Genomic DNA, 12552 nt, shown 5'->3' with positions numbered 1-12552 from the left:
CTACTCAGTTAATTGGTTATTTGACAGGCTGCCGTATCCTTATTGTTCACTTGTTAATAGTGATGCACAATTAACAGATTTAAAGGCTAGAGAAGCAAAAAATGGTCATTTCAATGGTCTCTTCTGACTGCAAGGATAATGCAGCGCAATTAACTTTCCTAAATTAATTCCCACTTGAAAGGGAAAACACATTTAGTGGGGAAGAAGATCTTTTCCTTAGAAGATTCTTCCAAAGATTCATTTAGTTCTTCTCAATTAATTTAGTTTCGTCTTACTGGATACTTTGTGTGTACCATACCAACAGAGTGTATTATGCTCCCCATACAGGTAGTATCAACCTCTAGCAAAATATTTTCAAGTGTATTTTCCAATCATTTTCATTTTCCAGTAGTATCCACATCTACTTGAAAGGTAAATGAATTTTTCTCTCTTTACCCATAGCGCCCTACATATTCAAGGACTGTGTTAAGAATTGCACTGTACTCCACAATTCCTCAGTCTGAGGAAACATTAAAATCTCCATTGCCTTGTGTTGCTATTCATCAGTTTTGAAATGTTTCACAAATAAAAAAAAATTATGCTTCAAAAACTTCCTTGTATGCTAGAGAGGGTTTTATTCTGTTTACAATCCTTGATATGAGGCACAAACATTAAGACTAATCATCTTAAGTAATCTGAGTAGCACTTAAATCATACTATCACACACTACTTTAAAGGTTCAGGCACACTTTCAGTTTTGAATATCCGGAACTTGTTCATATAATGCCCTATTCTCAACCTGACCATCCTGTAAACAAGAATGGACAGACACTGTATCTCCAAAAAGCTGTATGAAATCTGAACATTTTTTGAGTAGTCTGTCATTTCTTCTCCTTGTTCTCCTGCCCACATCTTAGCAAGTCTTTTGATTTTCCTAATTTATGACTCTAGAGTCCCTACTTGCTCTCTTTACTAATTTTAGTGTCCTTACAAAGAATAAAACTGTCTTCCTGTTCCAGATACGAGTTGTGGCTTTCCCACTTGTAACCTTTACTTCTGGCTACTTTTTTCTCTTCTCCATTTTTCCTTATCTACATTAGGACTCTTCCTCCTCCACATTGCCTACATGTAAAGAAGGAACTTAATAATAAACAGAGAAAACAAGAAATATTCATGCAATTGTAAAATATAACAGAGCAACTATTTCCAGTACATGAGAGTACTATTCAAAACATTTGACAGGAAATTTAGAGGGTTTTATTCAGAAAAAAAATGCAGTCCAGAATCAGAGAGAGTAAAACACAAAAACTGGTCAATTTGCACTTAACCTGTTCTAAATGTAGTGAAACCTTTCATCCAGAAATGTTCAGAAGTTCTGTTTCACATCTGTCCAAAATGGAGAGCACTGGCCCCATGAAAGAGCCTCAAAGCTTCCCAGTGAGACAATGAGATCACAGCCAATAGCACTGCCAAGAGGGTTCCACATTCAACAGCCAAAATGACAGTTGGGACTTTTAATTTTATTTAAAAATACACATATTTTGTTTCTATTTTAAATTCATCAGAGATTGGTTTTAACTACCCATGGACAAGGCATAAACATCTGTTGTTAGCACAGTACCTAAGAGGAAGAAATGAGAGAGTGGGGTGCAGGCAAACAGTTTGGAGAACCTCACAACGTGGAGATCTGGAGGTCTGCCTCACCCTCAAGCACTCCTGCAATGCCTGTTCCCATTAGTGAATTTTTTTTTTTTAATGACATTTCATTTTAGAAAACAATTTCAGATCTAGTACTATTCCCAAATGTCCAGATTCTCATCCATACTCAGTGGTCTCTATTCCTCATTCTAAGGGGTGGTCTGTCTCACCATCCTAACTTGTATGAAGTTTTGTTGTGCCAGAAATTGATTTTTGACAGAGAAAATATCTGCTCAGTATAGGAAAGGGGATGGAAAACAAACTCCATCTTTACTGATCAGTGTTAATTATGTTTCATGTTCCATACAGAGTTAATAGTCTAAGTTGAAAATCAACATTTTTGTTTCTCTACCAACAGCTGCATTGGCAATAACTTTCACCTCACATTAACAGCCCTTTCCTATAATAAATCATTCTATTTCTGATACACGCTTGTCAGGTTTTTTTCATTCCAGTGAGGACAGAAAATGTGGGATGGGGGAGAAGTACATAGAACGAGAGTAACAGAAAAAGAAGATTTTGTACCCAAATGCTTTCTGGAAAGCCCAGTTGACCACAAATAGGTAAGGCAATTTTCTGTAAATATTATCAAGAGGCCAGTTTGTTACTGAACTAACAGTTTAATTCTGAAGCAGACTGTAGAGAAGTGAAGAATAAATGGATTTCAACTGTAACTTTGCAAAACATTTTGTCATGAATTACGCAAGCATTTTGTAGGATGCAATAATATTTCAGCCCCTCGATGAAGTGTTCCTCTGCCTCAAGGGAGGGCTTGAAATAATGGTCAAGAATCTGCAGAAGTGACAGAGTCATGCTGCTGTTACCTGAAAACCACCAGTCCTGATGTTCTTGTCTAATACAGTTTCATATCCACTTCCGTCCCCATGCCTGTTAGAAACACAGGCAGCCTAGCAGCTAACCACAGTTTCTAAGTGAGCTCTAGATGTACAGCATCTCTGCTCTACTCTCAATTGTTCATGGCTCATTAAAGAGATTTTCCAGCACTGTTACTGTTCTAATTTAGAATCATGTCAAGGCTGACTAAGCACTGAATGAAACCCTCATCTTCAGGTCCAAAAAAACCCTATGCTAAATGTTGCAACTGCAGCTGGCACTGGCTGCAAACGCATAATTCACAGGGGTTTCTTGAGTGATATGTTACAGTTGTGAACAGGAATTTCAAAATACTAGCTAATATGTAAGCACTTGGAAGCTCTTCAGATATGGTAATGTATGTCACTTTGACATCTTCGGGGATGAACATGTTCTTCCTTTTCTCAATTTGCTGCTTGTTAAATTCTAAAGAAGTAAAAAACAAAAGAATAACACAACTCATTATCATAAGGAAATAATATTCTTTGATCAAGTACCTGATATTTTAGTTGTGAACTGATTTGTTATTGGAGGTCCGAAGCCTTTAGCTGTGCTGGCTCTGATGGTAAAAGAGTAGGTAGTGCCAGGATACAGCCCAAAAAAGAGATAGTGCGTTTCATTTCCTAGCTTTGACACTCGTCCACTTTGATTGGATAAATCTATTTCTGGGTCAAAGGAACTGACTGCTTTGTAGGTGATCTGCAAAAGAATAAGAAAGTTATAAACTGCCTGAGCAGATGGACAGAGATTGCATCTTTATCCAGTAAACCCTTCTGATGTATGCACTGTCAGACATTTTATGATAAGCTATCTTACTCTCTTATACTCTTCAAATCCTGAATCCCACGAAGGGGCACAGGAACTGAGTCGTAACTCGTATGAGTTATTACTTTTATAGATACAGAGACTTAGAGGCAGCTAGATTACAACTCTAAAGGATGGGTTCAGGCTTACATTAATTCCTTCAAGATGCTGGCTTTAACAGTGTCACATTTTGAATTCATCTTAATGTTGGTTTTGATCAGCACCAGTAACAAAACCAAAACAAACAGGTAAAAACTGAGCAGTGACCAAGAGGGGGTGCAGACCCCCAGTTCCAGCTGACTTTACTATATTTACACTTTGCCCTGAATAAGGTTATCTGTAAAAGATGATAAGGGCAGCTTAAGGCAGATTTTTCAGAAATTGGGTAAAGCTTCTATTTTAGTCTGAAGCTTAGCTATTACAATTGCTAATTTGGATTTTTTTCAGGTTATTATATTGTACCTAGGTCAGATTCTCATTTGGAGAGAAGAAAAGATAAATGTTAAGTAATATATGCAGAGTGTATATTGTATCTCAGTTCCTTCCTTGATTCAAACAGTATTTTTACTTTTCATTAGAAATGTTAATGTAAGTTCACAGTAAAACTTGATCCAGACTTCTCCTAATAATTACTGATTTCTATGCACTGTAATGAGAATTTAAAAATATGAAAGCCATTAAAAATATGAAAGCCATTAAAAAATTAGAAAAGTGAAAATGGTTCACCCCTCCTTTTAAATTTTCATTTTTATGCGAATAATTCCAAAACCCTTATTATAAAAGTGATAATTGACACTCCTGTGCTATACCTTTTCAATATCGTTTTAATTAAGAGGACCCATAATATAGTACATAGACACTGATTCTACACACCTTAAACACTTCCAATTTCCTAAAACCTCTGACCTAATGAAAATTGATTTTTGTATGAGCCATCTAATACAACATCAATGAAGAGCTGAAAATTAGTAATAAAAACTTTCATACTATTCAGATAAACCCCGACCTTATTACAGTAGATAGAGGCGTATGCTCTACAAATCCTCATCCATAAACTGAACTCAAAGTACTTTAAAAAGAACTCAACTAGCCCTTCTAACAGACGACAGAAGATTAAACCACCAATTGTCTGAACTTTTATCAGTAAAGAACTTAAGGTAACATATTACTTGCATGAATCTCCCTATCTCAAAACAGCTGATGGAGTTATGTGTTTGTATAGTTAAGGATGAACTGCTCGGATACAGTGGGTGTACTCCTCAGCAATGGAATTAGACATGCAAGCATGTTCTAAAGTAGAAACAGGATCCACCACTGTGTGTTTCTATGTACATAAATCTAGCAACAGTAACAACATTAACACTTAACTAAAACATTCTGATCTCTGAATACAGGCAACTGTCGTGGTAGCTAGAAAGTTGTTTGCTTTACAAAAAATCAATTCATACTTTTTCATAACATTTTATCCTCCTACAATAAAGTAGTTTTCAAAACAGTATCAATAGGTTAGCATTCATTTAAACTTTTCTTTTACACTGTATCTCATTTAGGTGTGATTTTTTTAAACAAAGTATTTCAATACCAATTTTGTAGTAAGGTCAGGTAAGAAGCTTAAAAGTGATTACTGTCTGACAGCTTAATCTGTGCAGTCTTTTGTCAATTTTCTAAGAGGTATTCAGGCAGAGCTTCCACATGAGAAAAAGCAGTGATTTTTAGACATCTAACAACACACAATTTTGTTGAATTTGCATTTTAAAAAAGCTAGATTTTTTTTAATTATGCCTGCTTGTTTCTATTACAATAGGCTTCCTATAATGATGCCTATCTAAATGTGACGTTGACTGTAACCACTGTCTTATGCCTCTTATTTTTTAAGGAATTTGCTAAGATTCGTCTTTCAATCTTTTAAATATTTGATCTAGAGTACTAAATGGAATGCTATTTCATGGTTCTAGATATAGCAGGTTTCCTAAAGTTGGTAACTTAAGGACATGCTGCATCCTGTGTAATTCACTCCTACATTTTATTTACTTTTAAATGGCTACTGTTTTTAAAACGAAGTTAATTTCACATAAACTGTAAAAACACTTTTTTTTTTACGATTATGCACTTTGGAAAATCAAAACTAGACATAAAACATGGCAAATTTCTAGATACCTCATACAAAGTAATCACACCGTATGTTTGCGCTGGCTCTCTCCACTGAAGAAAAATCTTCTCTTCAAAGGTACTCCCTTGAATGGATTCAAGAGGCACAGCACTTGGAACTAACAGATTAAAAGAAAAGAAGTGGTGTTAGGAAAAATCTCAGAAGGACATGTTCTGTTTAAATACCTGTACTTTTATGCCGAGGCATAAAAACCATCCCACCATAATTTCCCCAAAGACTGAAGCAAAGGCCAGGGCAGCTCAGGAGGAGAACGATGCATTTAACAAGACAGTGACATTATGCATCACCTTCAGTGTAAGAACAAATTAGTGAGCATCACACATTTCCTGTAAACCTTTATTGATAATTTTTAAAAAAGGACAAATCAGCTTTTTCTATACACAAGGAACTAGGGGATATCTCAAATAGGAATTTTTGCAAGTAAAATCTACTTGTGATACCTACTTATCAACAGTGTTACTTCCCGAAGTGGAAAACATATTAAACATTCATATACGAAAATGAACAAGCATTGAAATAACAAGGTAGAGTTTCAGAAGACAGAAACAGAAAAGTTATGCTGGAAAGATGAGCCACACATTGCATGAAACAGCAATGCTCACTGACAGTAGGCCTGAAAACCTGCAACAGGATGGACATAAGAAAACTGTCAAACAGTCTAAGTAAAAATCTGACATTATTAATTTAAAGCATCTTAATGTAGGAGAAAGACCTGTGAAGAGTCAGGGATGTCAGAAGGTTCTGATGAAAGGTATGCAAACTGCTATCAGGTATCTACTTGTGTTTCCATAAGGAAATGCTTGTTCTGCAACCACTGCCTTATCCCCAAGACAATGCAATTTTCAGAGGAGACATGTAAACAGCACATGGACGTTTATCTGTGACTAAACTTTATAACAACACTGGCAAAGTAATGTGAAAAAAAAAACCTGAAAAATGCACACAGGACTGTTGTGAAGCAACAGGATTTATGGTGTTAGCACTTTTACACAAATTCCATGTGAAAATCCAATAGGAAGATACTACAAGATTTCCAACTTGCCACAGAAAGAAGGTGGAAGTCACTTGTTGCAGCGGTTGAAATAACTTCTCAGACCCCTTCCTAAGATTTACTCAAATGGTTAAGGAATAGAAAAATCTGCTAGCAAGACATTTGGTGACTCCTTACTGTTCGCACTTCTGGTGGAGAACTTCCTCTACACTTCTGTTACAGAACTTCCTCTTCCATGCTGCTGCTGTGGGAGTTTACAGGGTTTAAGGCTTTTTGACCACCTCTTCATAGCTCTCCAGAGAGCTCCGTGCTCTACCAAGTGCAAGCCCCAAGGACACAGGTTCAGAACTGGCTTACCAGTCCTGTGCGCACCAGTAAAATGACACCTTTAGGGCAACCTTAATTCTGGGCACTGAACTTTGTTTCCAAGTAGGACAGAACTGGAAAAACGCCTTTGGAATTATGAGATTAATGATTTATGTGTAAAGGAAGAGGAATTTAAAAATACAGTGTAAAAAATGACGGAAGTAGAGCAAAGCACTGTGGTAACCTCTCAAATTATCTGAAGGTCATAAACTCTGAGCAGTTGTGCCATACAGGGAGGGTTTAAACACTGGCAGATGTGTACTTAGAGATGTACTAAAACTCAACTGTACAAGGCCTTGACCAACCTGCTATCACTTGATCTTCTGTGAGCAGAAGGCTGGACTAAATGAGCTCAGGAAGTCCCTTGAAACCAGCAAGATTGTGTGATTTGAAAAATTATGATGATTATTTGGGTCAGTATACATTCAGACTTATATCCGTCACTGAATGTGTACAGTACACTAAAAAGTTGTAAGTATTTCCAAGTATTCTCTCAGACACTGACAACGGTTTTTAACAGGTCCTGAAATAACATGAAGTTCCAGAGGGACAGGAACAAGAAGTTTTAGATAAAACACATAAACATCCCAGACAACAATAAGCTCTTTAGCATTGTCATCCTACAATTGGACCAAATTAAATTTAGAGCATGACAGCACAATTATTTCTAATTAAACATTTCTTTCTGTTAGCTATGCTTTGCTGAATATGTTGTATTAGTAACTATATATTCCTAAATTGTTTAATTTATTCCCTCATATATTTTGATTAGAAATTAGTACTACATAAAACCAATACAGCATGTATTAAATAATTTAATAGGCTTAAATGACAGACTTCAAGTATTTATTATAAAAGGAGCTCATCATTGTTGAAGTTCTTACTAGAAATATTTCCATCATGTTTTAAGGAAATCTATCACTGATCTGGAAGAAAATACAAATCCATTCCTTTTCAGATGATAAAAATGGAAGGAGAACAGATCTGTTATATAAAGCAATGCCAAGACATTTGACAAGGTTCCTTTGAACTGAATGCATTTAAAAGAACCAAAACCAAGGTAAAAAAAACAAAACAAAACAAAACAAAACAAAACAAAAACCCCAAAAAAGGTACCCTTGTGAGGGGCTATACATCAGCACAGAGTATTCTGGAAAGGTGAAACTCATTCCTGGTGCATTATCACTTCAACAACAAAGTCGCGTTTTGGTATTTTATTGTACCTAATGGAGCTTCAAGAAACTCTCTGCATGTGTAATCAAAATAGTATTATGGAAGACTTGGGGGGAAGGTATAATCTTTTCATGAAATATTATTAGAGCATTGCTGAAACGCATTGCCCAGTTCTGCTGTCTCTGCCTCAAAAAATACATTAGCTAATTAAATTATTTATTATTTATTATTTATTATATTTATTATTAATCAAAATAGAATAAGTTTTAAAAAAGAGATCTGAAAACCCCATGTGAGTTGAAAATTATTAAAAGGAAGGGAATATCTGTATATTTCAATGCCTGCATATGGAAAATAGTGTCTGAATTAGCAACTAACAGTGTCCAGTATTTAGAAAGCCAAAGACAGAGAAACTGAAACTGCAAATCAAGAAAAAAACATTAGTGCAGAGCATATCACTCAGTAGAGGAGCTTCCATGAGGATACTGCTGACAATCATCTGAAGTTTCTTCAAACTGATACTGGAACTTTAGAGAGGCAGAACATAGTTCAAGCAGAAGTTACAAGTTTAATGACGAAATGATTAAACTGTCCTGAGATGTTGGAGGTTATGTGAAAGATCACTCTAATAATGGAGCTTTACTAAAATTGGTGAGAGAAAAACTGTTACAGATTTTGGTGAAAGTAGAACATGCACTTATGCAGAAAATTTATACTACCAAGTCACGTACCATGTACATGTAAATACAAAAACTCACCATCTTCATCAGTTTGTACTACAAGCTCTTGGCTTTCTTTCCGTCCTTCGGGATTCATCAATACTAATTTGATGCTGACATTTGTGTATGGTGATAGGTTGGTAATTGTGTGCTGGGGATGTGAACTTTCTGTATCCCAGCTGACTTCCTCTCTCACTTGCTCCTGTCCTCCAGCCTGGTAGCGGTAATGGACTGTGAGGTTATAGCGATGGCAACGCGTGACATTGTATCCAAATGGCTCCCAGCAAATAGTGATCTGCCTAGATTTGATCTCCACAACCTCCAGCCTTCGTGGCCCACGCATTGGATCTGCAAAATTACCAACATAATTCTGGTGTCATTACTTATTCCTATCATAATAGTGACGCAAGAAGTAAGTTGTACAGTTCTACAAGTATGACAGATAAGCAGAAACAGAAATCCATTGCTTTGCAGAATGTCAGTATAAATGAAGTATAGTCTTTGAAAAAGGAGGGAAAAACGAAGAAAAGAGTGAGAAGTGTCTGCTGAAAAATAAAGACCAAACAAAACACTAAAAAGTTCTTATGATTCAACTCAAATTGCATGATACAGCTGAAATGACACTTTTTTACCTATCTGCTGCTTGCAAAAAGTAAGCATGTCCAATTTCTTTCACACAAGTTATTTGTATTAACAATTTCAGAGCCAAGACCTGCACAAAACAAGTATCTAAAAAGAAAATGTAATTTCAGAGTAAACTTGCAAATATATGTTGATTTTCTTGCAGGACTGTTTATACAGTCTAGATGGTTCTTCAGCTATTTCTTATTCATTTGTTTTTAAGTTAGGCTGAATGCAATTACTCAATCTCTATTTGTCCAGGACATCAAGTTAATATTCCAATTTCTTTAAAATAGACCATATGATTTTTTCCCACAAAAACATTAGCTGTGAAGAGTAAAAACACCTCAGTTTGTTATAGTGGTTTAGCAAAGATACAAAATATACAAGATATTCTCCTGCATATATGCTTTTCTAGAGATCTCCCAGTTGAAAATGAGCCATCAATCAAAATTACCAAAATCTATACACAAGCACCAAAGATTGTTGTTGATAAATTTTCTTCAATTCTACTGGTCACAGCAACTGAGATATAAAAGTCAATTAAAATTTCCACCATATCACAGCAGAACCACTGAGCTGAGCCCCCCCCCCCCCCCCTATTTTCAAAATACTGTCATTAACAGAGCTATTATACATATTTAGCAATAATCTGGGTTTTTTCATATTTGAGTCCTCAAAAAGATTAAAGACAATGTCAGGTTTTATCCACTGCTTCACTAGTTAAACACTTAGAAGACTTTTAATGAGTTAGAGAAGACTCTTATACGTAAACAAATTAATATGCATCTTCCTCCTTTTATGTTTATTAATCAACATGTCTTCACTGGGAATGTTCTAAACAATTTACACAGGATTTCATCTTTTTACTTTTTAACATAATCCCTGCATGCTTGAAATATTTGTTCAAAGATGTTATTCATCTTAACTCCTTGAAGAAAAGGTGTTAAGAAATTGCTTGTTCTAACATCTACAAAGCAGGGTATTTTTTCCCCTTTTAAATCACCAAGCTGCTTTTTAATTTTTTGAAATTAATTTTCACTGTCAAAGAATGTTGATAACAAGTATAGAATATCTGGCAATTGGTGAAAAAATGGAAAAACAAACCCAATTCTAATCCTGGTCTCCTTTGTAGCGACTTGCCTGAGAGGTAAAAATGTCCCCACTAAGAATAAATCACTGTTGAGCCATTTATCTGCTTCCACACTTCAACATACCAGCTAAGAATTCTGGCATCCAGTGGCTTTGCCACATTTCTATTGCTACAACAATTAAACTTAATATGCAGTAAACCTCAAGGACTGGCACATGGACTCAATAGCTTCCTAAACACTTACTTCTGTGTAGTTCAAACAAACTTCATGGAAAATGAGTTTTCCTGGTTTGTTTTTTTGATTTAATTTCAGCTTCTAAGAATTTCTTGTTTTAGGTGAGATGATGAATAGCAAAGGACACTTGAGAGGTATTGTGTAAGTGTAATTGTATCTGAATGGGCTAAATAGAAATAGAAATCCAACAAAATTGAGGTGACCCTGACATACAACATTAAACAATTGAACAAAGCTCCTGGCTGCAAGAATATGGAACAGCCTGCTTAGTTCCACAGTAGGCACATCAGAAAATTCACAGGGGAGCTGAGAAATCATTTTATTAGAGACATAAACCTAATTCATAGCATTTTAAAAGAGAAATTGAGTGGCTGTACAAAATCTCTGGATCAAAACCTATCCAAGATTTCTGCCCAGGAGGAAGGTATTCTTATGTCATGTTACCTTAATAAAAAGTACAAGTTAGCCCTCTAGTTAAATCTAAGAGAATGACAGATACATTTTCACCTCCAACAAAAGAGACAAGAGAAAAAAGAGTATAGATTGTAAAAGATAGAGACAATACAGCATTCCTTGATATTCAAAGCTCATCAGACAAGGCCAGTACCCTGGTTGCTTTGGCTCCTGACTTGATTCTGTAACCCATAGCATGAGATAGGTACAGAGTCAGTATTTTTTTTTCCTACCATTCATTCAGAAATTATGCAACTAAAAGGGCCCTAATGAACCCTGTTATTAATGAGTGTTTTAAAGGTGCTACTTTTAACCAGGGAAAAAAAAATGCCTCAGGTAACAATGGAATTTTGGGATTAAAAAAGCCATGTGGCTCAAAATGCCCTGAAGAACTGCAGTTAGTGCAACAAAAGACAGAAAATGAAGTTTCTTTTCGATCAATTTAGCAACTGAACTGAACTTCTCTGGAGGTATCACTGGATATGACAGATGAAATATATGACAGAATAGAATCACAGAACCATCAGGGTTGGAAGACATCTTTAACATCATCTAGTCCAGGTGTCAACAAAGCACTGTCACTGTAACCCCTAAACCACATCACCCAGTGCCAGATCCAGATGCCTCTTAAGCACCTCTGGGGATTGTCACTCCCAACATCTCCCTGGGCAACCTATTCCAATGCCTGACCACCCTAACTGTGAAAAAAATTCCTTCCTTCCTTCCTTCCTTCCTTCCTTCCTTCCTTCCTTCCTTCCTTCCTTCCTTCCTTCCTTCCTTCCTTCCTTCCTTCCTTCCTTCCTTCCTTCCTTCCTTCCTTCCTTCCTTCCTTCCTTCCTTCCTTCCTTCCTTCCTTCCTTCCTTCCTTCCTTCCTTCCTTCCTTCCTTCCTTCCTTCCTTCCTTCCTTCCTTCCTTCCTTCCTTCCTTCCTTCCTTCCTTCCTTCCTTCCTTCCTTCCTTCCTTCCTTCCTTCCTTCCTTCCTTCCTTCCTTCCTTCCTTCCTTCCTTCCTTCCTTCCTTCCTTCCTTCCTTCCTTCCTTCCTTCCTTCCTTCCTTCCTTCCTTCCTTCCTTCCTTCCTTCCTTCCTTCCTTCCTTCCTTCCTTCCTTCCTTCCTTCCTTCCTTCCTTCCTTCCTTCCTTCCTTCCTTCCTTCCTTCCTTCCTTCCTTCCTTCCTTCCTTCCTTCCTTCCTTCCTTCCTTCCTTCCTTCCTTCCTTCCTTCCTTCCTTCCTTTTCTCTCTTTCTCTCTCTCTCTCTCTTTTTCTCTCTTTCTTTCCTGTAATGTGGTTCTGAGAGCACAGTACATCACTTCCAATACACTGGAAGGTATGTGCTCCTCATCAGGAAGGACACAGGATACTTGCGGAAGGGTAACTGT

General features: G+C 36.5%; 1 protein-coding gene across 6 annotated transcripts in view; it reads right to left on the bottom strand.

Moving 5' to 3' along the window:
* PTPRM (protein tyrosine phosphatase receptor type M) overlaps positions 1 to 12552 on the bottom strand; it is a 440953-nt gene that overhangs the window by 202551 nt on the left and 225850 nt on the right. For all 6 annotated transcript variants that reach the window (XM_066183184.1, XM_066183199.1, XM_066183217.1 and 3 more), the window contains exons 8-10: positions 8813 to 9121; positions 5512 to 5621; positions 3048 to 3249 (exon numbers count right to left, since the gene is read on the bottom strand). In XM_066183184.1, coding sequence (XP_066039281.1) covers positions 3048 to 3249; positions 5512 to 5621; positions 8813 to 9121 — 621 coding nt within the window. The remainder of the gene's footprint in view (positions 1 to 3047; positions 3250 to 5511; positions 5622 to 8812; positions 9122 to 12552) is intronic.

Source organism: Chamaea fasciata, unplaced genomic scaffold, assembly GCF_029207755.1.
Source record: "Chamaea fasciata isolate MVZ Bird 193981 ecotype frontalis unplaced genomic scaffold, bChaFas1.0.hap1 SCAF_1, whole genome shotgun sequence".
Classification (NCBI taxonomy): Eukaryota; Metazoa; Chordata; class Aves; order Passeriformes; family Sylviidae; genus Chamaea; species Chamaea fasciata.
The sequence above is the reverse complement of the archived record's forward strand: the minus strand, read 5'-3'. Positions and strand labels throughout refer to the sequence as shown.